This window comes from Staurois parvus, unplaced genomic scaffold (genome assembly GCF_062004578.1).
Source record: "Staurois parvus isolate SC_StPar_1 unplaced genomic scaffold, SC_StPar_1.0 ptg000131l, whole genome shotgun sequence".
NCBI classification, from domain to species: Eukaryota; Metazoa; Chordata; class Amphibia; order Anura; family Ranidae; genus Staurois; species Staurois parvus.
In genome coordinates this window covers 4,619,123-4,643,089 of record NW_028317927.1, presented here as the reverse complement: position 1 = coordinate 4,643,089, position 23,967 = coordinate 4,619,123, and the positions used below count along the sequence as shown (strand labels likewise).

General features: G+C 40.1%; 1 protein-coding gene across 2 annotated transcripts in view; it reads right to left on the bottom strand.

Moving 5' to 3' along the window:
- The window catches only part of XRN1 (5'-3' exoribonuclease 1), a 123,361-nt gene that overhangs the window by 47,344 nt on the left and 52,050 nt on the right, over window positions 1-23,967 (bottom strand). For both annotated transcript variants that reach the window (XM_089672571.1, XM_089672572.1), the window contains exons 13-22: window positions 22,995-23,084; window positions 12,702-12,858; window positions 12,502-12,621; window positions 8,952-9,121; window positions 6,838-6,958; window positions 5,622-5,720; window positions 5,419-5,522; window positions 2,789-2,920; window positions 317-479; window positions 120-233 (exon numbers count right to left, since the gene is read on the bottom strand). In XM_089672571.1, the coding sequence (XP_089528697.1) occupies window positions 120-233; window positions 317-479; window positions 2,789-2,920; window positions 5,419-5,522; window positions 5,622-5,720; window positions 6,838-6,958; window positions 8,952-9,121; window positions 12,502-12,621; window positions 12,702-12,858; window positions 22,995-23,084 (1,270 nt within the window). The remainder of the gene's footprint in view (window positions 1-119; window positions 234-316; window positions 480-2,788; window positions 2,921-5,418; window positions 5,523-5,621; window positions 5,721-6,837; window positions 6,959-8,951; window positions 9,122-12,501; window positions 12,622-12,701; window positions 12,859-22,994; window positions 23,085-23,967) is intronic.

The following is a 23,967-nucleotide window of genomic DNA, read 5'->3' as shown; positions in this document are numbered from 1 at the left end:
CAGTTCTGATGCTTTACAGGAATGTTTAAATATAAATACTGTTGAGCGAATAATAATTTGCCTCATATTTACCTAAACACACAGAGGTGTAGTGCTATAAAGCTCTAGCAAAAACTCACCTCTCCCATTGACCCATAGTAGGGTATGCCGAGCATAAAGACTGTACTCCCTGGTGAGTACAGCTCTCCAAGTGTCTTAAAATGGGAGAAACCAGAATCAAAGGCGGTTATGTCCTGAAGAGAAAAGCAGAAGTTAATTTGCATTCATAACAACACATACTAATAAAGTGCAAGTTGCTTATTAATACTTTGCTCACCTTCACAACTGCCTGGTATACGAAGGGGAGTACCTGCTTGGACCACTGCTTCTCCAGGTAAACCTCTCCATTTTGTGTTATCTGATACCGACGTCCAGTAAGCAGCTGAGCGTACAACAGCACTGATGTGTCATTGATGACAACTCCTTTTCTTCTTTGGTATCTTATAATAAAAAGCATGAACGGTATTGAAAAAAAGCAATTTGGCTATAATAGCAAAAGTGTGCCTGTTCCAGAACCGGAAAGTTTTTCTCTAATAACTACTGTATGTTCTTATAAATGTGTCAAATTAAAAATCCATTGAAGTTTTCTGTATTACTGTAATGCACTCAAGATACTAAACAGCGATAATTGGGTAGTTTTTTTTCCCATTTTTAACAGAACTTTTTGTTGTAAGCAAGGATTAAAATCATTGGCATACCCCAAACCCAGTAGCTCAGTCAACAGCACCCACACTCTGAGCAATTAGACCATTGTGCTCTGTTAGGCAGCAATCCAGCCCTCTAAAATGCTGCTGGCATAGGTATTTTTACCATTTTATTAACCTCTTCCCATCCAGCCCATGTCGATAAACGGCCAGACGGGAGTGCTGCCGCTGCAGGTGGATGTTTCTAAACATCCCCCTGCATTCATTGCCTGTGCACGTTCCCTGGGTATAGATCGCTGTACAGGACCTCTGTGTGAGGTCCCGATCATGTGATCACTGATTGGCCAACCAGTGATCACATGAATAGTAGTAAACAAGATGTGACTTCCTGACATCATTGCTTATTACTTGTACCATGGTACAACAGCCTTGTACCATGTGACAAGCTGTGACCAATCACAGCTCGCACAGTATTTCTCAATGGCTGCAAGAATGCAGCCATAGAGAAGGAGAGATTATTGCTTTTACAGCCTTTATAGGTGTAAAAGCAATCAGTGTAAAAAAAGAAAAAAAAAAAAATCATCATCACCTCCCACAAGTAGTACAGTGTCACTATGGTGACACTGTACTGCTAAGGTGACAGTATGTTAAAAAAAAAAAAAACATAATAATATAAAAAAAAATTAAATAAAAATTTAAAACATTTTTTTGAAAAATTATAATTTTTGGTTATAAACTAATCTGGGTTTTCTTTTTTTATTAATAAAATGGATGAATACATTTTGGCCAAGATTTATGAAGAAAGATTATGTGCAACATTTTATAAGAAACACTTTTTAAAAACTTTTTTTGGACTTTTTCATTTATATAGCAAAAAAATAAAAACCCAGTGAATAAATACCACCAAAATAACGTTTTAACGGTCTCAAAAAAATGCTAAAAAAGTCATGTGGGTACAGTGTTGCATGACCACGCAATTGTCATTCAAAGTGGGACAGCACTGAAAGCTGAAAATTGGCCTGGACTGGAAGGGGGTGAAAGTGTCCAGACTTGAAGTGGTTAAACAATAAAAAAAAAGCTCACAATTACAGTTGCTGCAGGGGGAAGATTTGGCCTGTCAGGCACTGGAGCCGGAGCAGAGCGCGTGAGTGAGAGTTGCACTGTTGTAGTGATAGTAAAGTTACCAGGGACTACAGGAGTGGAGGAGGGTGAATAAGCATGGCATTGCACTGTTGCATTTGGTGGTGAAATTTCTGAAATTGGCTACATAGCTATGCCTGCAGGGGACATTGCATGGAGGTGGAGCAGTGAGGAAGTGATGTACAGGGAGGTGTGTGCAAGGTGTAATCTGGCATATAGCTACAGTTGGGGGTATTGTGAATGTATGTTGAGCCATAGGGAGCATTGTACAGTGCAGAGAGATAGAGCTGGAATAGCAATGTTCCGGGTATACAGTAATTGGTTAGTGGAGTGGTAGTGTTTGGAACTTGACTTTAAAGAAGCAAGAACTTGACACCTTAGCACTAAGAGCTCCCAGAGAAGCAGAACATGATGTGTAGGTATAGTGGCCACTCTGCAACCGGACTGGCTGATCTAAGCGTTGCAGCCCTTTTAAGGTTGGGGAATCCTGTATCCGTACAAACAACAAAAAAAACAAAGGGCGCAAATGCCTAGTGCATTACCTCCAACACTTTATTATAGATCACAAACCCATTGTGGATAAAAGGGCACCAAAAAATGCAAAAACCGGAAGCCAGCCCTGTAACGAGTTCCATAGGTTGAGATGGATGAAAATATCAGCCTATGTGTCTCAGGGGACAAGCCCCCTTCATCAGATTTAAGGAGTTCATATCTCTGAGAAGATAATGCACTAGGCAATTGCACCCTTTTTATTTATTTATTTATTTTTTTAAGTATTGGGAAGCCTGTGAGAGGAAGTAACATTTATTTGGTCTGCTTATCTACTACTGGCAAAACAAAACCCAGAATAAGGTATGATCTCTAAAGGAAATTCAAAAGTGTAGTGAAAAACCCAAAAACTGAGCTTTTACATTTTTTACATTTACAATACTAATAGCTAGACTTTTTTTTTTTTTTAAACTCACTGTTCTGAGATCCCTTGTACTTCCTTCACCCAGATGTTCCTCTCTTTGTCAGCAAGATAGACTAATTTTGTAGGTGGTACAGCTCCATCAGTGTAAAGCTTCTGAGTTCCAGGAGGTTCTTCCAAATAAAATCTGAAATCAATGGCAGAAAAAAAATATATATAAATAACGTATCTAAATCAAGAAAATTCAAAACCAAAGCCATCATCCCAAAAATCTGTGTTATGATTTTAGGCCTGTGTTTTGCAAACTCTTCTTTGGGGAGCACTAACAAGTCATGCTTTCTACACTATATGTACACCCAAATTTCATATTCTTGACAAGTGCCTGCTGTACCATGTACTTGTATGAAAAAGTATCTGGTTTTCTTTGTATGGTTTTCTTTCTTTGAACTCCCCAGTGTTCCTGCCAGTCCCTCTGCTTTCCCAATAAAAACGGACCACAATGGGCAAGAGAAAACAGTTCGTGGTCAGTTCTCTAGCTATGCTGAGAACTCTGTGAGCTCTCCTCCAATGGTCAGAATTCTGCTGACAGCCCCCCCCCAGCACAGCCATTCTCTTGGAAGATCAGTGTCCTGCTGTTTCTCCTCCCCTAGCTCTTTGCAGTTGAGAACAGAGTGTATGTGATCACTTATAAGAAAGTGGAAAAAAAGTGTATATAATGCTGATTTATAACTATACACAAAGTGTCACGATCGCGGTCTCAGACCCCAGACCTTCTCACCAAACTCGTGACCGAAGGACTAGCCGATCTAAAACTGCGAGGTCACGTGCGTAACAATGCCACACCCAGCTGCACCCTGCACAATGATTTTCCAGCTAATTGGACCACAATCGATGAACCGGCAGCCTGAGCGATTGTTACTGGGTCAGGTTAATTACGCGATTAACCCTTCACACTGCCACCACCTCCTTTTTGTACAGAAAAAGAGGAAACTCGGCAATATCAGCTAAAACACTATAATGGTTGAGATAATCATCTGCATAATACGGTCACCGCAGGCCGATTATGCAGAGAGTTAAACAAACACAGTAGCGTCTCTTTAGAGGCAGGAATTCGTAAATTGCAATAAAGCGCTATATAAACAGTTCAACACTTACAGAAGGAAAGATTTATTACTAAAAAGGTCAAACGGGTGCATTAAAAATATTTACAGAAAGGATGTAACTTAGATATATATATATATATATATATATATATATATATATATATATATATATATATATATATATATATATATATATATATATATAAAAACATACAGAGACCAAACAGCACAACAAAGAGATATCAGAGAGAGGTGAAAGGGTTAAGGTACTTGCCAAAGTCCTGGGTTAGCAGATCCAAGTTTCAGAGTAAAAGGGCACGGGTCTCCCCAGGTGGCATTGATGTTAAAATGGGAGACGTCTTCAACTCCCACTCTTAGGCCTGACAGCCTATTTTGTAGTCCCCAGCAGGGGGTGTCTCTGAAGTCAAGGACCAATACCCCGCTTAGGGCGTGAAGGTAGGGGTGGATACCTCAACTAGAGCCAAAATCTCCCGTAACTCATATTTTGGCCCATAACTTTCCAGCTGCACAAGTGACATTCCACCCGCGGGTAGATTATTATGCAGACATGTCTGAGGATTGATTAGAGATGAAATATGTAATTCTATACTTAACGGTTCACGAGATCTTTTTTTCTGCTTTCCTATGTGACCGAGACAAGGCAAGTGACCCATCAAACTGTTTGCCTGCTCATTGCCCATCTAACGATATGCCTGGTTTTTATGCAAGTCTCTCATATGCCAAGATATGAGACATAGGGGAAAGATGGATTTTAACAAAGGTTATCTGATTATGTCACCTACGCTGAGTTAGGTTTATTAGGTTGGAATCTCTTGAACTCTGGGGAAAGCTTGCTTTATCTCTTCTGAGGTGTTAAATTGCACAGGTTCTTTGGACAGCTAGGCCCTGGCTCAGAGAGGTGTTTTATAGCTCTGGGCTCCCTGCTGGCTCTAGCCTGCCAGTGACCCACAACCAGATGTTGCTGTGGCTGAACAGAGAGGGAAGGGGGAGAATGAGGGACAACATGGAGATTCTTAACAAAATGGCGGACTGCGTCAGTCTCTGGTGCGCACGTTTGCAACACAAAGGTTTTGTCTTTCATTTCTATTTTAAGGCAAAGGTGGGCAACTTCACTTATTTGCACCTTCAGACCATCCTAAAAGCCCAAAACTCAAGAGTGCACTATTATGTTGATATTAACCACAGCTTCTGTATTCAGTCTGTGGCTTAATTCTTCCTGTCCTTTGAACCTTCCCATTGGTTAGTGCATTGGCTAGAGCTGCCTATTCTATGAAACTGAGGACACTTAACAAGGTAACAATAGCCAACAAACTTGCTTTACCTAAAATCATTGCAACAAACCAAGTTTCTATCCTCTACCCAACCACAATTTTTATATACATTGTCTTTGCCCCTGACAAGGCAGGCAAATCCTGGAAGACCTCTTGAAAACTAAAATAACTGTTTAACAAATAATAAGCATTTGGTACAGATCAGTTATACTCCGTAATACATTTGATACTGCAAAGACACAAAAAAGGTTTATCATGATGAATGCAAGAATTGTCAAATATTCACATACTTCACTTCTCCATCTGACACTGCAACAACACGTGCTTCTTCAAGGTGAGGCCAGTTAACAAATACAGATTTCCCAAGAACTGCTGAAGCCACAGATTCCACGTTCTAAAAAAAAAAGGCACATGGGAAAATAAATGCCATTTTAAAAGTCATAAAAATATAACATTCAACATGATTAGGCTGATATACACCACATATACTTACAGTATTATCAGAGTCTTCATCAACCACTATCTCCAATATCATATTTTCTCCTCTACTACTCTGCTGGAAAACCTGCACTCCTGATTTCCTCAAAGAAAACTGACAAAAATAAAATATATATCTTACTGTTAACAAATTTTTAATGATCAAGGCTAAATTTATCACACAAGTAAAAAAAACTCTAGCTATAAACAAGTCTTCATGCAGAGAAAAGACTGGCCGAGAACAACATTGAATAAAGCAGTGGTCACTAAACGGCGGGCCACGGTACGGAACCAAACAAAGGGAAAGTCCCGTCCGGACTGCAGCCACGCCACCCCTGGGTGCCCTCCCTTGGGGCAAGGTGCTGCAGATCAGGACCAAGGGGCGGGAGCTGCCCAAGCCACCATGTCAACAAGTGGGTTGGCCCCACATCAAGTCACAGAGAGCAGAATTCCCCACACACCAACAAGCCAGCAATCACCAGCTTCCTCCCCCCAGTCCCGACCTGCAGCCTCCACACCCCATCCATCGCGAGGACGACATCGGTGGCTGCGTGGGAGGCGCGGAAGAGGACACCCAGCAGCGGCATGGCCGAGGTCTGGACAGGACCCCCACATCTGTGCCACCTTGAGGATGACACTGGTGGCGGGCTTGAGGCCAGGAGAGGACACGCCAGAAGGATTAGTGTCTCTGCCCTGCCTAAGGTACCAGGGGAAGGCTTGCATTAAAAGTGGCTTTGTGTTGTGTTAGGGGTGCTGCGTTGTGTTAGGGGTGCTGTGTTGTGTTAAGGGGCACTGTGTTAGCGGCACTGTTTTGTTAAGGGGGGCAGTGTTGTGTTAAATGGTGCTGTTAGGGATGCTGTGTGTTTTAGGGGTGCTATGTTGTGTTAAGGGGCGCTGTTTTGTTAAGGGGGGCAGTGATGTGAAGGGGAACTGAGGATACTGTGGGACTTCTTTAAAGAGGGGACTGTGATGTAGAGGGGACTACAGTGTGAAAGGTATGCTAAAGATCATAATGTAGCGGGGGGACTGTGATATGGTATAGCTAATGAGAGTTGGACCTCTGCTGGAAGGAAAATTTGCTGACCAAACCTCCGTAAATTTAAATTCAAGACCCCTGCAATAAAGCATTCTTACAAGTCACCCATTAACATATGTGGAATAAGATCATGAGTCTAGCTGATCGATAGCTAAACCACAAGAAATGAAACGCCCATTTTGTTGGGATGACTTACTGTGTGTTTGATGTGCCTTAGAGTTGGGAAGCCACAAAAATACAGTGCGCTTTTGTTTACTTTTGTGATTTTGTTATCAACCATATTCACGTGCCATGCATCCAATGAAATACTCTTAGACCTGCCAAGAAAAGAGGAACAAGATAATAACACTAAATTACCACCTGATCATTGCACCTACAGTTAAATTCATATATATTTGGACACAGGCACAATTTATTTACCAAAACATATTCAGGCTATAGTTATATAATGAATATGGGCTGAAAGTGCACACTCTCAGATTTAATTTGAGGGTATGTACATCCAAATTGGAGGAAGGGTTTAGGAATTACAGCTCTTAAGATTAGCCATCCCCCCTTTTTCAAGGGACCAAAATAATTGGATAATTGAATCAAAAGCAGTTTCATGGCCAGGTGTGGGCTACCCCTTCGTAATTTCTTCATCAATTAAGCAGGCAAAAGGTCTGGAGTTGATTCTAAGTGTGGTATTTGCATTTGGAATCTATTGCTGTGAACCTACATCATGTGTTCAAAGGAGCAGTCCATGCAAGTGAAACAGGCCATTGTAAGGCTACAAAAACGAAAACAAATCCAGCAGAGAGATAGCAGCAATTATGGAGCATTAGGAGTAGCCAAACCAGTTTGGTACATTCTGAGGAAAGAAGAACACACTGGAGAGCTCAGCAACATAAAAAGGCATGGATGTCCATGAAAGACAACAGTGGTAGATGATCGCAGGATCCTCTCTATGGTAAAGAAAAACCTATTCACAACATCCAGACAAGTGAAGGACACTCTCCAGGAGGTGGGCGTATCATTGTAAAAGTCTACAATCAAGAGAAGACTTCACAAGAGCAAATACAGAGGGTTCACCACAAGGTGCAAACCATTCATAAGTCTAAAGAACAGAAAAGCCAGATTAGACTTTGCCAAAAAAAAAATCTAAAAAAGCCAGACCAGTTCTGGAAAAGCATTCTTTAGATTAACCTGTACCAGAATGACGGGAAGAAAAAAGTGTGCCAGTAAAGGATTATCAACAAAATATTAAAAATGAACATTTTATTTATTATTATATTAATCTGTCTAATTACATTTGAGCCCCTGAAAATGGAGGGACTGTGTATAAAAATGGTTGCAGTTCCTAAAATTTATACCTGATATTTATGTTCAACCCCATGAATTAAAGCTGAAAGTCTGCACTTCAAATTAATTTGGATTGTTTCGTTTTAATTTATTCTGATGGCATACAGTGCCAAAAGTATGTCAATTGTGCCAGTGTCCAAATATATATGAATCTAACTATATATGAGCTTGTTGGACATCCTAGTCATAACAAAGATTTTGGGGTCTGTTAGTAGGAAATTGTGCTCATTCAGCCAAAAGAACATTTGTGAGGTCAGGTACTGATGTTGTTTGAGAAGAGCTGACTCACAATTGGGGGTTTTAGTCTTTTTCCAGTTAAAAGGGCTGGGGTCAGGGCTCTATTAAAGGCACATGCAAGTTTCACCAACATAACTAGTTCACAAATGTGAACAGGGGACAGTCATGTTGGAACAGAAAATACTCTTCTCTAAACTTCTGCTACAAGGTTGCAAAAGCAGAAGTGTCCGAAAATGTCTTTGTATATTGTAGGAATAAGAGTATGTTTCACTGGAAACATCTGAACTTAATTTTAGGGGTGTCTACATAATGTCTGAAAACTAGGTGTGATGGCCAGGTGTCCACAAACTTTCAGCAATATAGTATAGGTAATAACACATTTTAAGATAATAACAACGCAAACACGCTACCAGAAGGAAACAGTCAGGTCACAACAAAACGGTTGATAAAACAAAAAGGTATTTACATCTGTAAAGTTTCATCACAATTCGTGAAACATATTCCTATAAATAAAATCCATGGGTTTATGCATTTGTAATAAAAAGGACAATCAAAACCTCTGTTTTAGGAAGGTAGTGTTGTAATGTATAAAAAATTAGAGGGCCTATTTGGCTGCTTTTTAATCCACTTTACAGACCCTAAATGCTTGTACTGTCAGGGTCTAGTAGTATTGTACATTTGTACCTTTGTACATTCTCTGTTCACTCAACTGTATAGTGAGTGCAGTTTTACCTTGCCTGGCAGCGCTCGACGCTCTGAAATTTCTCTGGCCAGGGAGAGCTGTATTGGAAGTCGGCTTCCTTTTCAAACCAGTACATGAAGCATTCACTATGTCTATTGCGCATCTTCTCTTCCTCAATCAGCCGCTTATTACAGGCCTCCATGGCTTCTAGCAGTCGAATCTGCAGGAGAGGAAGATTCACACATACAGTTCTACGTTACAAGGGCATAATAAATATTAACAAGCCTTAATTACCAAAATGTAAAAAATAAGAAAAAAAAAAAATCTGCCTTTCCCCTCCCTACTTCTCCTGTGGGTCACAGGCGTGCACTTAGTTCTGCACTCCTCTGATCCATTTTTAGCCAACAGATGGCTAAAGGCTACTGTCAGCTGATGTTACAGAAGCAGGTCCAGGCTCCGGAGGGATCCCAACGTTAATGTCGATATCCACCCAGAAGCCTGACCGGCAGCTGGCTCAGCCTGGCTCTGAGAGCCTGAGCCAGCTGCTCCTGCCTCCTCAACAGCTCAGCACTCCAGTGACTGACAGATACCAGCTCTCTGCAGACTGAAGACCGAGAACTGGGTGATCTGCAGTCTGATTTCTCAGTTCTCTGTGGAGAGTCAGTGGGGTACAGGTGCAGCTGGGATCAGTGCTGCAGCCATCAAGGTGAGTATAATTTCTTTTTTTTCAGTTCCAAGCTTCTCTTTTAAATCTGTGCTAGAACATGAAAGCAAGAATCTGGTTGGTTGCAAAAAGGAACACAATTCTTTTTTCACACATTCAACACATGAAGCCCAGTAAGCTATGTCAATCAGCAAAGAGCAAATGCCAGGTTGTTTAATACATTTTTATGTTATTTTATTTAGAGACTGCTAGATTTCTCTATAAAACTCATTAAAGTTCTTGATTTAAAATAGTAAACCTCTAACTAAAATCAATGGCCAAGCAGATAATGACACAACTAAGCACCAGACAAGTGTTCCAGCTTAAAGGATAAGTTCACTTTTCATAACATGTTATACCCATGTTCAAAGTGTAACATGTTACGAATGGACCATCCCCCGTTCCCCATTGTGAAAGCTAGCAGGGGATCTTCTCCTACCCGCTAGCTGTCACGATTTAAAACAAAAAACTGCGACCGCGCTGGGCTCCGTCATTCATTCAAGGTGTTCTGTGAATGAATGAACTGCAAGTCCCGACAGACTTTGCAGCTGTCGGTTTGCAGTTGTGAATGAGCTGTGGAGCACCGTGGTAGTTCACTGATTCTTCCGGTCAGTATATCTGCTTGCCCATACATCCCGTACAGGTGTGCAGAACACTTGCATGGCACCAGCTATCTGCTGATTGCTGGTGCAATGCTTTAGAGACTCCAAAAACCAAAAAAATAATTGCGCATTTTGTTACCTGCAATAAAATGTGCATTTATTGTTTTTTGTAAAAAGGTGAACTTATCCTTTAATGATGGAAGTGGAGAACCTGTGGGGGCATTAGAGGATCTGTAGCAACTGTCTATACTGGCAAAAACCCAGTGCTGCTATCAATTGGATCATTTTAATGGAGAAGTAAAGCAAAAGCTATTTTGGCTATACTTCTCCTTTAGGTCACAGGTGTGCACTTCTTTCTGCAATCCTGTGGCCCAATAAATCTCACTGTTGGCTGACATCACTCAGCCAGTCCCGGTCTGCAAAGATCCCGAAGTCCATACTTCTCTTTTAAGAAAAGAAACAGGTAGGACTCTGCTACAAAGTTTGTTAAAATCCTTGAAATGTACATAGATCACACAACAGGGACTGTTTTTTTGTGTTTTAAAGGAGAGTTACTCATTAAAGAAAACCTTGCAACTCAGTAAAAGGGTAACTCCACTTTAATGAAAAAATAGAACACATAAAAAAAAATATAGCATATACAATTGCTACACAAGTCATATTATAATTGTATATGATTAGAAATTATACAAATATAAATTGACTCAACTCCCAAAATTTGTATAACCATAAATACAATGTGTATAATAATGTGCACAACCCCTGGTCACCAAAAAATCCCTTCCTCCACAGGAAGTCCAAAATAAAAATGTTCCTCAGCATCCAACCAAAATCAACATCCTCAATAAATGTCCAAAAATTACTTCTTCATTATTCAAGGCTTATATGTTCTCAATTTATAAATCTTCAAAGTGATGTCTTCTTCGTTTGACGGCACTTACTGATGCGTTTTGTCATTACGTAAAAGTCGTAATGACGAAATGCGTCAGTTGCCAAGTGAAAGTTGTGCAGTGGCCATTTTGGAAGAGGTCCAGTCCATAGATTGTATACAAACGCTGATGTACATCTTACATGTGTAAGCGCTTTTTCACCTAATAAATTTGACTGCCTTGATAAGCTATGAGATGGTTGCCCATTCTTTTTTGATATATGTATTGGGATTGTGACAAAAGTGATAAGAGCGATATTGGTTGGAGAGAATCCCATCTGCTTAAAGCTTGTTTTCTTTGCAATCAAGTAAGGTGCATTGACTGTAAGGTGGTGGAGTATTTTATTATCTCACGTAATTGCTGGTCACTGGTATGGTATTAACGAAGAACTGAGTGTCACGATTTGAAAGTTATGTACAATATCACACTATTTGAAATTCAATTTCTTGGAGGGAATGGTGGTTCATGAGGAAGAATTTTTGTAGGAAAAATTCACGTGCTGAAAATTCATTTTGAGCGAGCGATCTACCCCTAGAGGGTAAGAGTAGGAATTACAGATATCACATCTGGAATGACACCTGGTGGAGTTTTTGCATGTATTCAGCCCTTTTATGTATTATTATTATTATAGAGTAATACATTATATGTAAGTGTTTTGTAGTTTGGTTATCACTATGAGACAAAGGTAATGCACTATGTGCAGTCAATATAAATTGGTTTTTGAGGGTTAAAGAGAAAGAGGAGGACGACGTCACTTTGAAGATTTATAAAACATATAAGCCTTGAAGAATTAAGAAGTCATTTGGGGACATTTATTGAGGACATTTATTTTGGTTGGACGATGAGGAACATTTTTAGTTTTATTATTAGAAATTGCCTTTCCTTATCAATCTGCAGCACTGCAATTTTCTGCAAAATTCAATGCAATATGGCAACTTTGAAGCATTCTTTACAGTTGATGTACAGCACTTTCCCAGAAATGTAATTTCCTGCTTGCATGAATGACTTACTGATTGTTCCAGAAGTCTGCACTAAGATACAAGTCAAATTTTAGACATCCACTGCAGTGGGAATTATATTTTTGGTGAAATACTTCCTAAGGGTGAAATTACTTCTAAAGGGGTGCAGGCACTGCAGCTTTCCACATTAGAATGCTGAAAATGCCTCAACTGATTAGAATGAACACAGACACTCCAGTTCAAGAATAAGAATTCCAAAGACATAGTTGAACACACAGCTTTTTCTTAAGTGTAAGTGGGACTGTCGGAGCATTCACTGACATTATTTTTCGCACTTCTGAAATATATATACACACACTACACACACACCCCAATAGAGATAAAACACATCTAGGAAAAAAGCTTACCTCATCAATAAATGGAATTAATACTACTGCTTCCCACTCTTGCTGTTTTCCATTGAGGTCAGTTTTAAAATCTTGAGGATAATAATCTATTATGGGAGAGTCTTGGCTAATCATTAAGCTCTGTGGAAAAATGCACTTGTTAAAAATATGCATAGCTAAAAAAACTGAAGCCTAGTCTAGGGTTACTAATAAACAGCTACCTGATAGGCCTGTGGCAGCAAATCCTTACTAGCAGCAGGTAAGACAGCAAGCAGCTGCTCAAATGGCATGAAGGCTTTTCCCAAATCAAATTTCAGTTTCAAGTGACTGATGTTCTGAATATCAGATAAGTATGGTGCATAATGGTAGGGGTAATACCTTGAAAAAAAAGGGAAAAATAATAACAGTGATACGTACACAAACAGATAAAAAAAACAGCATATTACAAATAACTGAACTTATTCTTGTTCAATGTTTGAAGATGAACAACATTCAAATCAGTCCAGAGCTTATCCTAAGGCCTCATTCACACAGCCGTAAAAAAAAAAAAATGTACTGATAATATTACACGTGTTTTCTAGAATAAATGTTCCTGTGTAATGATCAGTAAAAAACCTGCGTATAGATGCATTTAAATATGTAGAAAAGCGTACCTGTTCCTAATAATTTATTTTTCCCCTTTGTTTGGGCTTAATTTACATGCTTACAAATGTGTATACATGCATTTATATGTGTAAGCTCGTAAAGCGCATGTTTTTAGAAGCAGATTTTCAGATTCTGTGTTATGGATGTGAAAGCAGTGCATGTTTATGCGCAACTGTGTGAATGGCTCTAATGAAAACAAAGCAGCTGTGTTCAGATCAATAACACAGGTCTGTGACTAAAAAGCTATTTGATTATTTTCATCTAATTTCCAAGTATTTTGGTGTGCTGAAAACAAATAAAATTTTGAAAAAACTCCTAGACGTCATGATTTGCCACAAAATGCAAAATTGTCTTCAAATTTATCAAATGTTTTTAATTTTTGGTATTTTTTTTATATTATGGGTTTTTAACCAAATTTAAAGTCCAAATTACTATTAATTAATTCACATAAGTGCATTTAAGATATAAAATGCCAAACAAACCTTAAAGGGGGTTGTCCGAGTTATGTAAAAAAAATATAGCACTGTAAATTTGATGGTCAGCAATATATACATAAGCTAAGCAAGTTTTAGGGGGAAAAATTTTTTTATTTCTACATTTCCCTAGTTCTCTTCTGGTCCTTTGTTGTTCTTTTCAGGTAAACAATCTCTGCCCCTCCCCCCTGCAAAGGGGGTGAATACAAGTGCTGCTCTGAGTGACATGTCTGACTACTGGGATACTCAGCAGCATGCTGTATGTGTAAGCCTCAGCCCTGAGTCTGTGCTTCTAATGGTAGAAGCGGTTAATCATTCCTGAAGAATCCAGTGGGTGGGATACCAAATACCCTTGTTTTCTGTGTCTATGGGACAGTCGATATAATAGTAGGGGGTTCAGTGAGCGCTAACTAATACAGCAGCTGATACACTAAAAAGGAAAAACCATAAACCTTAAAACTGACAACATAACATAGATAGTGCAGCGCTAAAAAATACATATGACTGCACCAGTGCTTGTAAGGTAGTGCAAAATTCCTTGAATCTTATCAAATAGTATAGGCCACATATGATGTGTGTGGCCTTCCCAAACAAAGATGAAGTAATGGCGTGTACCCCACACGCCTTCACCTCACCATAAAAACACACAATATGAATGCACAATAAAAAGATAGTCCAATAAAAGTCTAGTGATCAAAAAAAGGCCACAGATAAAGTTTTGACAAGATCCCGGTGAGGTATATAGTCCGGCGTTGTGCAGAGTTCAATTTTCTCTTTTAAAGCCTTGACCTTCCTCACAGCACATGGGACGTATTGCTGCATTATAGCCGTGCACACAACACTGCCTAGAACACACTGCTATTTGATAAGATTCAAGGAATTTTGCACTACCTTACAAGCACTGGTGCAGTCATATATATTTTTTAGCGCTGCACTATGTTATGGGACAGTCGAGACCGACAAAATCACCGGACCAAGAAGAGTTGGCAGCCGAGGGTGCTAACAGTCGGTGAAAAAAATGTCCTCCGAGAAACTTTGGTACCTTCCCATAAAGTTCTTCTACCACCTCTCCACATAAAATTGGGAAGGATGAATGCTTCAAATACTTGGTCACCAAGTTTCCAGGCCTGTCGGAGGCAAAATTGAAGGAAGGTGTGTTCGTCGGACCAGACATTAGAAGGCTTATAGTTGATCAAGAGTTTGTCAATACCATGACGGATCCTCAAAAAGAAGGGTGGATTGCATTTAAAGAAGTCGTACAGAAATTTCTAGGCAATAACAAAGATCGTCGGACGAATGCTGAAAGCATTTCAAGCTTTAGGTTGCCTGATAAGTTTGAAAGTGCATTTCCTCCAGCCCCAGCTTGACTACTTTCCTGAAAATTTGGGAGCTGTGAGTGAGGAACAAGGTGAATGATTCCACCAAGACATTAAAGAGATGGAAAAGAGATACCAGGGAAAATGGAGAATTACAATGATGGCAGACTACTGTTGGATGCTTCAGAGAGACATTCCAGATGCTACTCACAAGCGTAAATGCACCAAGAGGAGCCTCACAGGAAGAAGAATTGAGTTTAGTGTGTGTAGGTGAGCTCATTTCAGTTCAAAAAAGGATTTTCATGAAAAAATTGCAATAAAACTTTAATTTTATAAGTCTATTTCCATTTATTTTGAGGTATTGCCTTATTTAACATAGTGACCTAAATTTTCAGGAAACATGATGTCCTATTACAAAATGGAGGTAATTTTCGGATTCAGCGAACCAAAAAACAAAGATTACGTGGAATAACCAAAACAGCTCTTGAAACAAATTTTTTTGCAGACCTGTGTATAATTAATAAACACTTGTACATTCTTTTGTTTTTCCTTGCAGCTGTGTGAATAAAGCCTAATAAATGTACACTATATTGCCAAAAGTACTGGGACGCCTGTATTTACAGGCACGTGAACTTTAAAGGGCATCCCTGTCTTAGACCGTAGGGTTCAATATTGAGCTGGTCCTCCCTTTGCAGCTATAACAACTTCAATTCTTATGTGAAAGCTTTCCACAAGGTTTAGGAGTGTGTCTATGGGAATGTTTCACCACTCTTCCAGAAGCACATTTGTGAGGTCAGGCACTGATGTCGGGCGAGAAGGCATGGCTCGCAGTCTCCGCTCTAATTCATCCTAAAGGTGTTCTATTAGGTTAGGGTCAGGTCAGGCCTGGCCAGGCCAGTTAAGTTCCTCCACCCCAAACTCGCTTATCCATGTCTTTATAGACCTTGCTTTGTGTACTGGTGTGCAGTCATGTTGGAACAGGAAGGGGCCATCCCCAAACTGTTTCCACAAAACTGGGAGCATGAAATTGTCCAAAATGTTATGGTATGCTGGCGCCTTAAGAGTTCCCTTCACTGGAACTCTTAAGTGGAAAGTGGAAAGGGGCCAAGCCCAACCCCTGAAAAATGACCCCACGCCATAATCCCCCCTCCACCAAACTTTACACTTGGCATAATGCATTTAGGCAAATATCCTGGCAACCGCCAAACCCAGACACATTCATCAGACTTCCAGAGAAGCGTGATTCATCAAAACAGAGACCACGTCTCCACTGCTCTAGAGTCCACTTGCAGCGTGCTTTACACCACTGCATCCGATGCTTTGCATTGCACTTGATGATGTAAGGCAGGGATGCAGCTGCTCGGGCATGGAAATCCATGCTCTACGCACTGTTGTTGTGCCAATATGAAGGCCACACAAAATTTGGAGGTCTTTAGCTATTGACTCTGCAGACAGTTGGCGAGTTGCTGTTGTTCCCAGTTGCTTCCATTTTGTTATAATACCACTAACAGTTCACTGTGGAATATTTAGTAGCAAGGAAATTTCACAGATGGACTTATTAAACAGGTGGCAACCTATCATGGTACCACGCTTGAATTCACTGTGCTCCTGAGAGTGACCCATTCTTTCACCAATATTTGTAGAAGCAGTCTGCATAAACAGGTGCTTGATTTTATACACCTGTGGCCATGGAAGTGATTGGAACACCTGAATCCAATGATTTGCAGGGATATCCCAATACTTTTGGCAATATAGTTTATGTTCCATTGCAGGAGCTTAAAAGTATATACTACCCCAACATTTCATATTCCTGATATGTATGTTGTACCATATACTTGTGTTAAAAAGTATCCTGTTCTCTTTTTATTGCTTCCTTTGTGTAACAATACCTGGTGATCCCACCAGTCCCCCGGATTTCCTATTTTAAACTGAACAAACCAGGTCATGGAAGCACATCCATCCCAATGTAGGCCGTTTATTTCTTTGCATTCTCCTTGGGAGCACATTGCCTGTAATCCAATGGTCACACTTGTGCTTACATGCCCTCCCTTCTTCATTAGGCAGGTCAGTGTACTGCCATTTCTCTGCCTCCTGCAGACATGTTCCCCTGCAGCCTCCACCCTCACTCTCCAAGCCCCTTATGCAACTTAAAACAGAAGTGTAGCTGAAAACTGAGGCTATGTGATCACTTATGAAAAAAAAGTAATAAGAATTTCTTTTATACATTGGATATAAAAAGTCTACACACCCCTGTTAAAATGTCAGGTTTCTAAGATGTAAAATATGAGACAAAGATAAATAATTTCAGAACTTTTTCCACCTTTAATGTAGCCTATAAACTTTACAACTCAGTTGATCAACAAACTGAAATCTTTTAGGTGAAGGGAATTAAAAATAAAAAACTAAAATAATATGGTGTGTGTACACGCTTAAACAAATAGTTTGTTGAAGCACTTTTTGATTTTACGACAGCACTCAGTCTTTTTGGGTATGAGTCTATCAGCATGGCACATCTTGACTTGGCAATATTTGCCCACACTTCCTTGCCAAAACATTCCAAATCTGTCAGATTGCGAGGCCATCTCCTGTGCACAGCCCTCTTCAGATCACTCCACAGATTTTGGAACGGATTCAGGTCTGGGCTCTGGCTGGGCCATTCCAAAACTTTAATCTTCTTCTGGTGACACCATTCATTTGTTGATTTGGATGTATGCTTTGGGTCGTCGTCATGCTGAAAGATGAAGTTCCTCTTCAAGTTCAGCTTTCCAGCAGAAGCCTAAAGGTTTTGTGCCAATATTGACTGGTTATTGGAACTGTTCATAATTCCCTCTACCTTGATTAAGGCCCCAGTTCCAGCTCAAGAAAAACAGCCCCAAAGCATGATGCTGCCACCACCATGCTTCACTGTGGGTATGGTGTTCTTTTGGTGATGTGCACTGTTTTTGCGCCAAACATATCTTTTGGAATTATGGCCAAAAAGTTCAACCTTGGTTTCATCAGAACATTTTCCCACATGCTTTTGGGAGACTTTAGATGTGTTTTAGCAGAACTTAGCTGGGCTTGGATGCTTTTTTTCATAAGAAAAGGCTTCAATCTTACCACTCTATACCATAGCCCAGACATATGAAGAATAAGGGAGATTGTTGTCACATGTACCACACAGCCAGTACTTGCCAGATATTCCTACAGTTCCTTTAACCACTTGCCATCCTGAGGATTTACCCCCTTTAATGACCAGGCCTTTTTTTGCTATTCGGCGCTGCACTATTTCAACTGGTAATTGCGCGGTCATGCAATGCTATACCCAAACAAAATTTTACATCCTTTTTTTCACACAAATAGAGCTTTCTCTTGGTGGTATTTGATCACCCGTGCGCTTTTTATTTTTGCGCTATAAACAAAAAGACCAAAAATTTTGGGAAAAAACGATATTTTTTACTTTTGGCTATAAAAAATATATAGTAAACTCAAAGTTAGTCATAAATTTAGTCCAAAATGTATTCTGCTACATGTTTTTGGTAAAAGAAAATCCCAATAAGTATATATTGATTGCTTTGTGTAAAAGTTATTGCATTTATAAACTATGGTATAGATACTGCAATTTATGCCATTTGTTGCTATACAGCGCTGCACTAGTTTAATTGATAATTGCGCGGTCATGCAAAGCTGTACCCAAATTAAATGTATGTCCTTTTTTTTAACACAAATAGGGCTTTCTTTCGGTGGTATTTGATCACCTGTGCGCTTTTTATTTTTTATACTATAAACAAAAAAAGACCGTAAATTAAAAAAAAAAAAACAGCCAATATTTTCTCGTGTCAAAAAAATCCAAAAAAACTCAAATTTCGTCATAAATTTAGGCCAAAATGTATTCTGCTACATGTTTTTGGTAAAAAAAATCCCAATAAGTGTATATTGATTGCTTTGTGTGAAAACTATGGTATAGATAATGGAATTTACACAGCTTTTACTTTCTGACTGACAATTACATTTCTTGAGGTGCTAAAATACCAGGATGGTACAAACACCCCCAAATGACCCCTTTTCGGAAAGTAGACAACCTAAGCTGCCTGCTGAGAGCATTATTGAGTCCATGGAAGATTTATTTTTTTCTACAAGTTTTTGGAAAATTACGTTTTTTTTTTTTTTTTTTACACGAAGTTGTCATTTAAATGATATATTGCTCACACAAGCCATGGGTATATGTGGAATTACACCCCAAAATACATTCTGCTACATCTACTGAGTATGGGAATATCACATGTGAGACTTTAAGGGAGCCTAGCCACATACAGGAGCCTGAAATCCAATGACCACTTTGAAAGCCTGAAGGTGCGTAACTTCCTCATTTCACTTCCTCACTACCTTTCACAGTTTCTGAGGCCATGAAATGCCAGGATAGCACTAAACCCCCCAAAATGACCCCTTTTTGGAAAGTAGACACCCCAAGGAATTTAAAAAGAGCCATGGTGAGTATTTTGCAGAACTCATTTTTTCTCACAAGGTTTTAAAATATAAAAAAAAGAAAACAAAAATATGTTTGTTTTTTTTTCTTCATTTTCCAAAAGCTTGTGGCAATAAACGAGATCTACAAAATACTCAATGCTTCTTATCAAATTCCCTGGGGTGTCTACTTTCCAAAAATGGGTCATTTGGGGGGGTTTGGCGCTGTCCTATCCCAATTTTCAAATGGCGCTGTTTATATCCTGCGAAACTGAAGTGATGAAATGCTCGTAGTTTCTAATTTCTTAGACTATAGAGATGACTGGCACCATTCCAGTCTCCAATCAGCTCTGTTGTCAGGTGGCAGAAACACCGGCTGCATTCTCAGGTTCCCCCGATGGCATAGGACTGCCCGAGAAGGCCATGGAAGACAGCGAGGGGGGGGGCATCTTCTCCCACTGCAATCCTGCAGCTAATTAGCCACTAGGATTGCTTTTACATGAAAGCCTATCGCTGGATGAAAAAAAACGATACCAGGATGATGCTTGCAGCTGCAGGCATCATCCTGGTATAACCACTCAAAGTCCAGTGATGTACCAGGCCGCTGGTGCTAGCTAGTTCACCAAAAGGTAGAGCGCCACTAGTACTGGCACTCTGCTGCATACAAAAGTCATCATACGTTTCTAACATTTCAGCAAACTGGGAATGGGGTCAGGTATGCCTGATCTTAGCAGGGACCTCTTCTCCATCGTCTGAGCTATCTGTCAGGGGGCAGCTGCTGTCTACAGGTCTGCATTCTGAGCTGGATTCTGTCAGTGAGTCTTCCCCTTCGCTCTCACCTGACATGCTCATAATCCTGTAGGCCTCTTCACTAGTGTACCTTGTGTTGGACATTTTGGCCACTAAACGTATAGGTACGTAGTGCGATTCAGGGGAAAAAGAGCACCTGGCTGTCAGGGACTGCTTGAACCACTACAAACAATTTATCGGCAAGTGCTAACAGAGATCAGGCCTGATTCTGCGAACACTGCGGTTTTGTGTGCAATGTACCAAGTGACAGTGACCTACTGACACTGCATTTGCTGGGGGAGAAGGGGAAGGGGGGTAAGAGTAGGAGCTAAACATAGGTGCTAGTAGGTGCCAGGGCTAATCCTGCTAACACTGTGTTTTTGGGAACACTATACTAATGTGAACGCTGGTATAGTGCTGATCTGATCAAAGATATTGATCCGTTCACACACTATACTATCAATGGAGGTTTATTGCAAATGTGAGTGTGTTCCTGGCAATCAAGGGGTTAAATGTGATTACTGGTGTACTAACGGGCAATCCAAAGCTATCTGGGAGGGGCGCTGAAGCCAACGTTATCTAAAGTTGCGAGCCACACTAATACAGTGATCAGCAAAAACATTTTTACACTGTATTAATGACACTGGTGACAGGGCAGTGAAGGGGTTAACTGGGAGGACTGATCAATGGGTTAAATGTGTCCTAACTAATTGTGTGCTGCTTTTACTCACGTTTTGTGCGGTTTCTTCTCTCTCGGGGATGGAACCTGCCCAGAGAGAATATTTTGTCACTTCCTGTCCTGTGTAGCTGTCAACACAGGACAGGATAGGACAGGGATCGATCATCCGACTTGGGCCAGACATCACTGGCCTAAATCGGATTATTGATCCTTCGAGAATCAAATAGGGCCACCCCGCTAATCATGGTTGGCACGTGATTTTGCGCACAGTAGCCGCCCTGCAGCAGAAAATGTACTGTTGCAGAGCCCTAAGCGGTTAATGTTGCTGTAGGCCTCTTGGCAGCCTCCAAGACAAGTTTTCTTCTTGTCTTTTCATCAATTTTGGAGGGACATCCAGTTCTTGGTTTTGTCACTGTTGCGCCATATTTTCTCCACTAGGTGATGACTGTCTTCACTGTGTTCCAGGATATATCTAATGCCTTGGAAATTCTTTTGTACCCTTTTTCTGACTGATATCTTTTAACAATGAGATCCCTCTGATGCTTTGGAAGCGGTCTGCGGACCATAGCTTTTGCTGTAGGATGCAACTAAGAAAATGTCAGGAAAGACCTACTAGAACAGCTGAACTTTATTTGGGAATAATCAGAGGCACTTTGTACTGACTCCTATTTAACAAGATTTTGAATGTGACTGCTTAATTCTGAACACAGCTACATCCCCAGTTATAAGAGGGTGTGCACACTTATGGAGCCACATTTTCTTAGTTTTTTATGTTTACCCCCCCCCCCCCCTAAAAGATTTCAGTTTTTCAATTGAGTTGTACAGTTTACAGGTCACATTAAAGGTGGAAAAAGTTCTGAAATGATTTATCTTTGCCTCATTGTTTTACCATTACAGAAAACTGACATTTTAACAGGGGTGTGTAGACTTTTTATATCCATTGTATATACAGTACACAAAAACACACACAAATATTTTCCTTGCATTTCTATTCTAAACTGAATAGGTTGTGCACCTACCAGATTAGAAGGCATTAGATTACTATAAAAACCAGCTGGACAACTTACTGTACATTTGTATAGTTCTGAGGCTGCATTACAAACAGCACTGCAGCACACTTAAAGTACATCTAAAGGTCAATGTGTGACAGTCTTAACAGGTCCCAAATCCAGTTACTATGTGATATACAAGCCTGGTAAAGTTAAATAAAAAGCCCTTTACCTCCTCTAAGTGAGCCAAAGTTAGGGGTCTGGGTGTGCAGCTTTCAAAGTATGTCCACCTCTTTCAGCACTTAAGGTATGCAAGTGACACTTTTTTGGTGTTGAAAGTTTAGAGCTGAAACTTGTGTACCTAGCACAGTACTGGAACTAAAATGGAAGCTCAACAACCTGTTTATTTTCCTACAGGTTGTATATAAAACTTTCTATACACTGTACAAAACATACAGTATTTTTTTCCAACAGCTGCTACTGACAGTTTAGTATAGTGGAGTAATACTCCTCTCCTGAGAAAACAATGGAAGTTGTCATAGCGAACGCGTCTCCAAAAATGCTAGTTACCTGGCTCTCTCTGCTATCACTTACCCACACCTGTTGAAAGCCAGGAGCTCAAAGACCTGGGAACAGCATGACAACCAGGAAACTAGCATTTTAGGAGGAGATGTTAGAAATGCGGGTGGCCATATTTCTTTAGGTTTTCTTTAACATCAATATACATGTGGGGCTGTTAAATACAAAGTTATAGGTTTGCAAGAAGTAGAGAGCATAGGAAATTTTATTTCAGTTAAAACTAAGAACTTCAGGAGACCCAAAGATGAAAACACTGAACGTTACTTCATTATTTAAACCCATCCTGGCAGAACCCGCTCATTGCATTTTTATAATATGCAAAAACATAATCGCCTTTCACTTCAAAGTGAAATACTCTGCATAGAATATTAGAGAGAGAGTGAATAAGCCCTTCTATAATATAAGGGCGAGCAGAGAAAATGAGAGTTAATCTCTTCATGACTGTGTGCTTCCATCAAGGAGATGAGAGCAGACCAGAGATCTCTACATTCCAATATACTACATATCCATGGAGACTACACTAGGTCTTTTCTCTATGTGTACTAGACACACACATGACTGCAAAAATTGCATAATTCAGAATAAAACTTTTTCTACTCACCAGCTCCAGGATTGGACCCCATGGTAGTAATAGTGCAAAATCCACTGTATAGCCTGGACATAACATTCAGCTTGTTGAGCCAGAAACTCACTAAAAGTGTAATAAAAAAGTACTAATTTCAGATTTACAAATTTCTATAGGTTCATAAATTCTTGTGTTCAAATAATGAAATAGCACAAAACAACAGCACACAGGTTCCCACGGGAGCTGCTAAGCAGACAGACTATCTGGTGGAGCAGACTAATGCCATGTAGAATAAGGTAGGGTTGGATTATAAACATGATGAAGAAGGTAGAGCACAGCAGTGCTCAGCAAACAAACTGCACTGATAACTGAAGATAAAAAAGCGATACGAAGACCAGCACTTGCCCAGGGAACACTCCACATCAATAGCCAGCTAGTTCATCACTAACAAATGTCCAGTGCAATACTGCAGGGAGCCATTGTAAATGCACTATGGCAAGCCCAGAAAGAGCAGCTAGATTCTGCTCCAACTGCTCTCGTTCCATCCACTGGCCTCCTACATCACTGCTGTGTTCTGTAGGATGGAACCACAGTGCTCAGCACCTGAAACTACCAGAAGTGTTGTATATTAGCGTCTAATGGAGGGTGCAGTGCTGGAATGCAGGGGAGGCACAAATTGAAAGCACAACTTTTGTCTGACATTTAAACATTTAATTAGGACCCCTTGGAAATGTCTGACTGGACGGCACTACTTGGGTGGCGTTTCAGTGTTGACATCACGCTGGGTCGTCAGCAGCTCCCTCAGTAAGTTATTACTGTTTTTTCACTTTCACATTGTTTTGTTTTAACTGGATGACTGGCTCTCTTCTACAATAAACATTTATTTTAATTACTACACTATCAGTGGCTTTCTGTTGGCTCCTTAGTGAACTCTGCCTGTCCCAGTGGGAGTTGCCTTTTGCTGCAGCCTAAGAGGAGTGATTTCAGAGCAGAAGTGCATACACCTGGA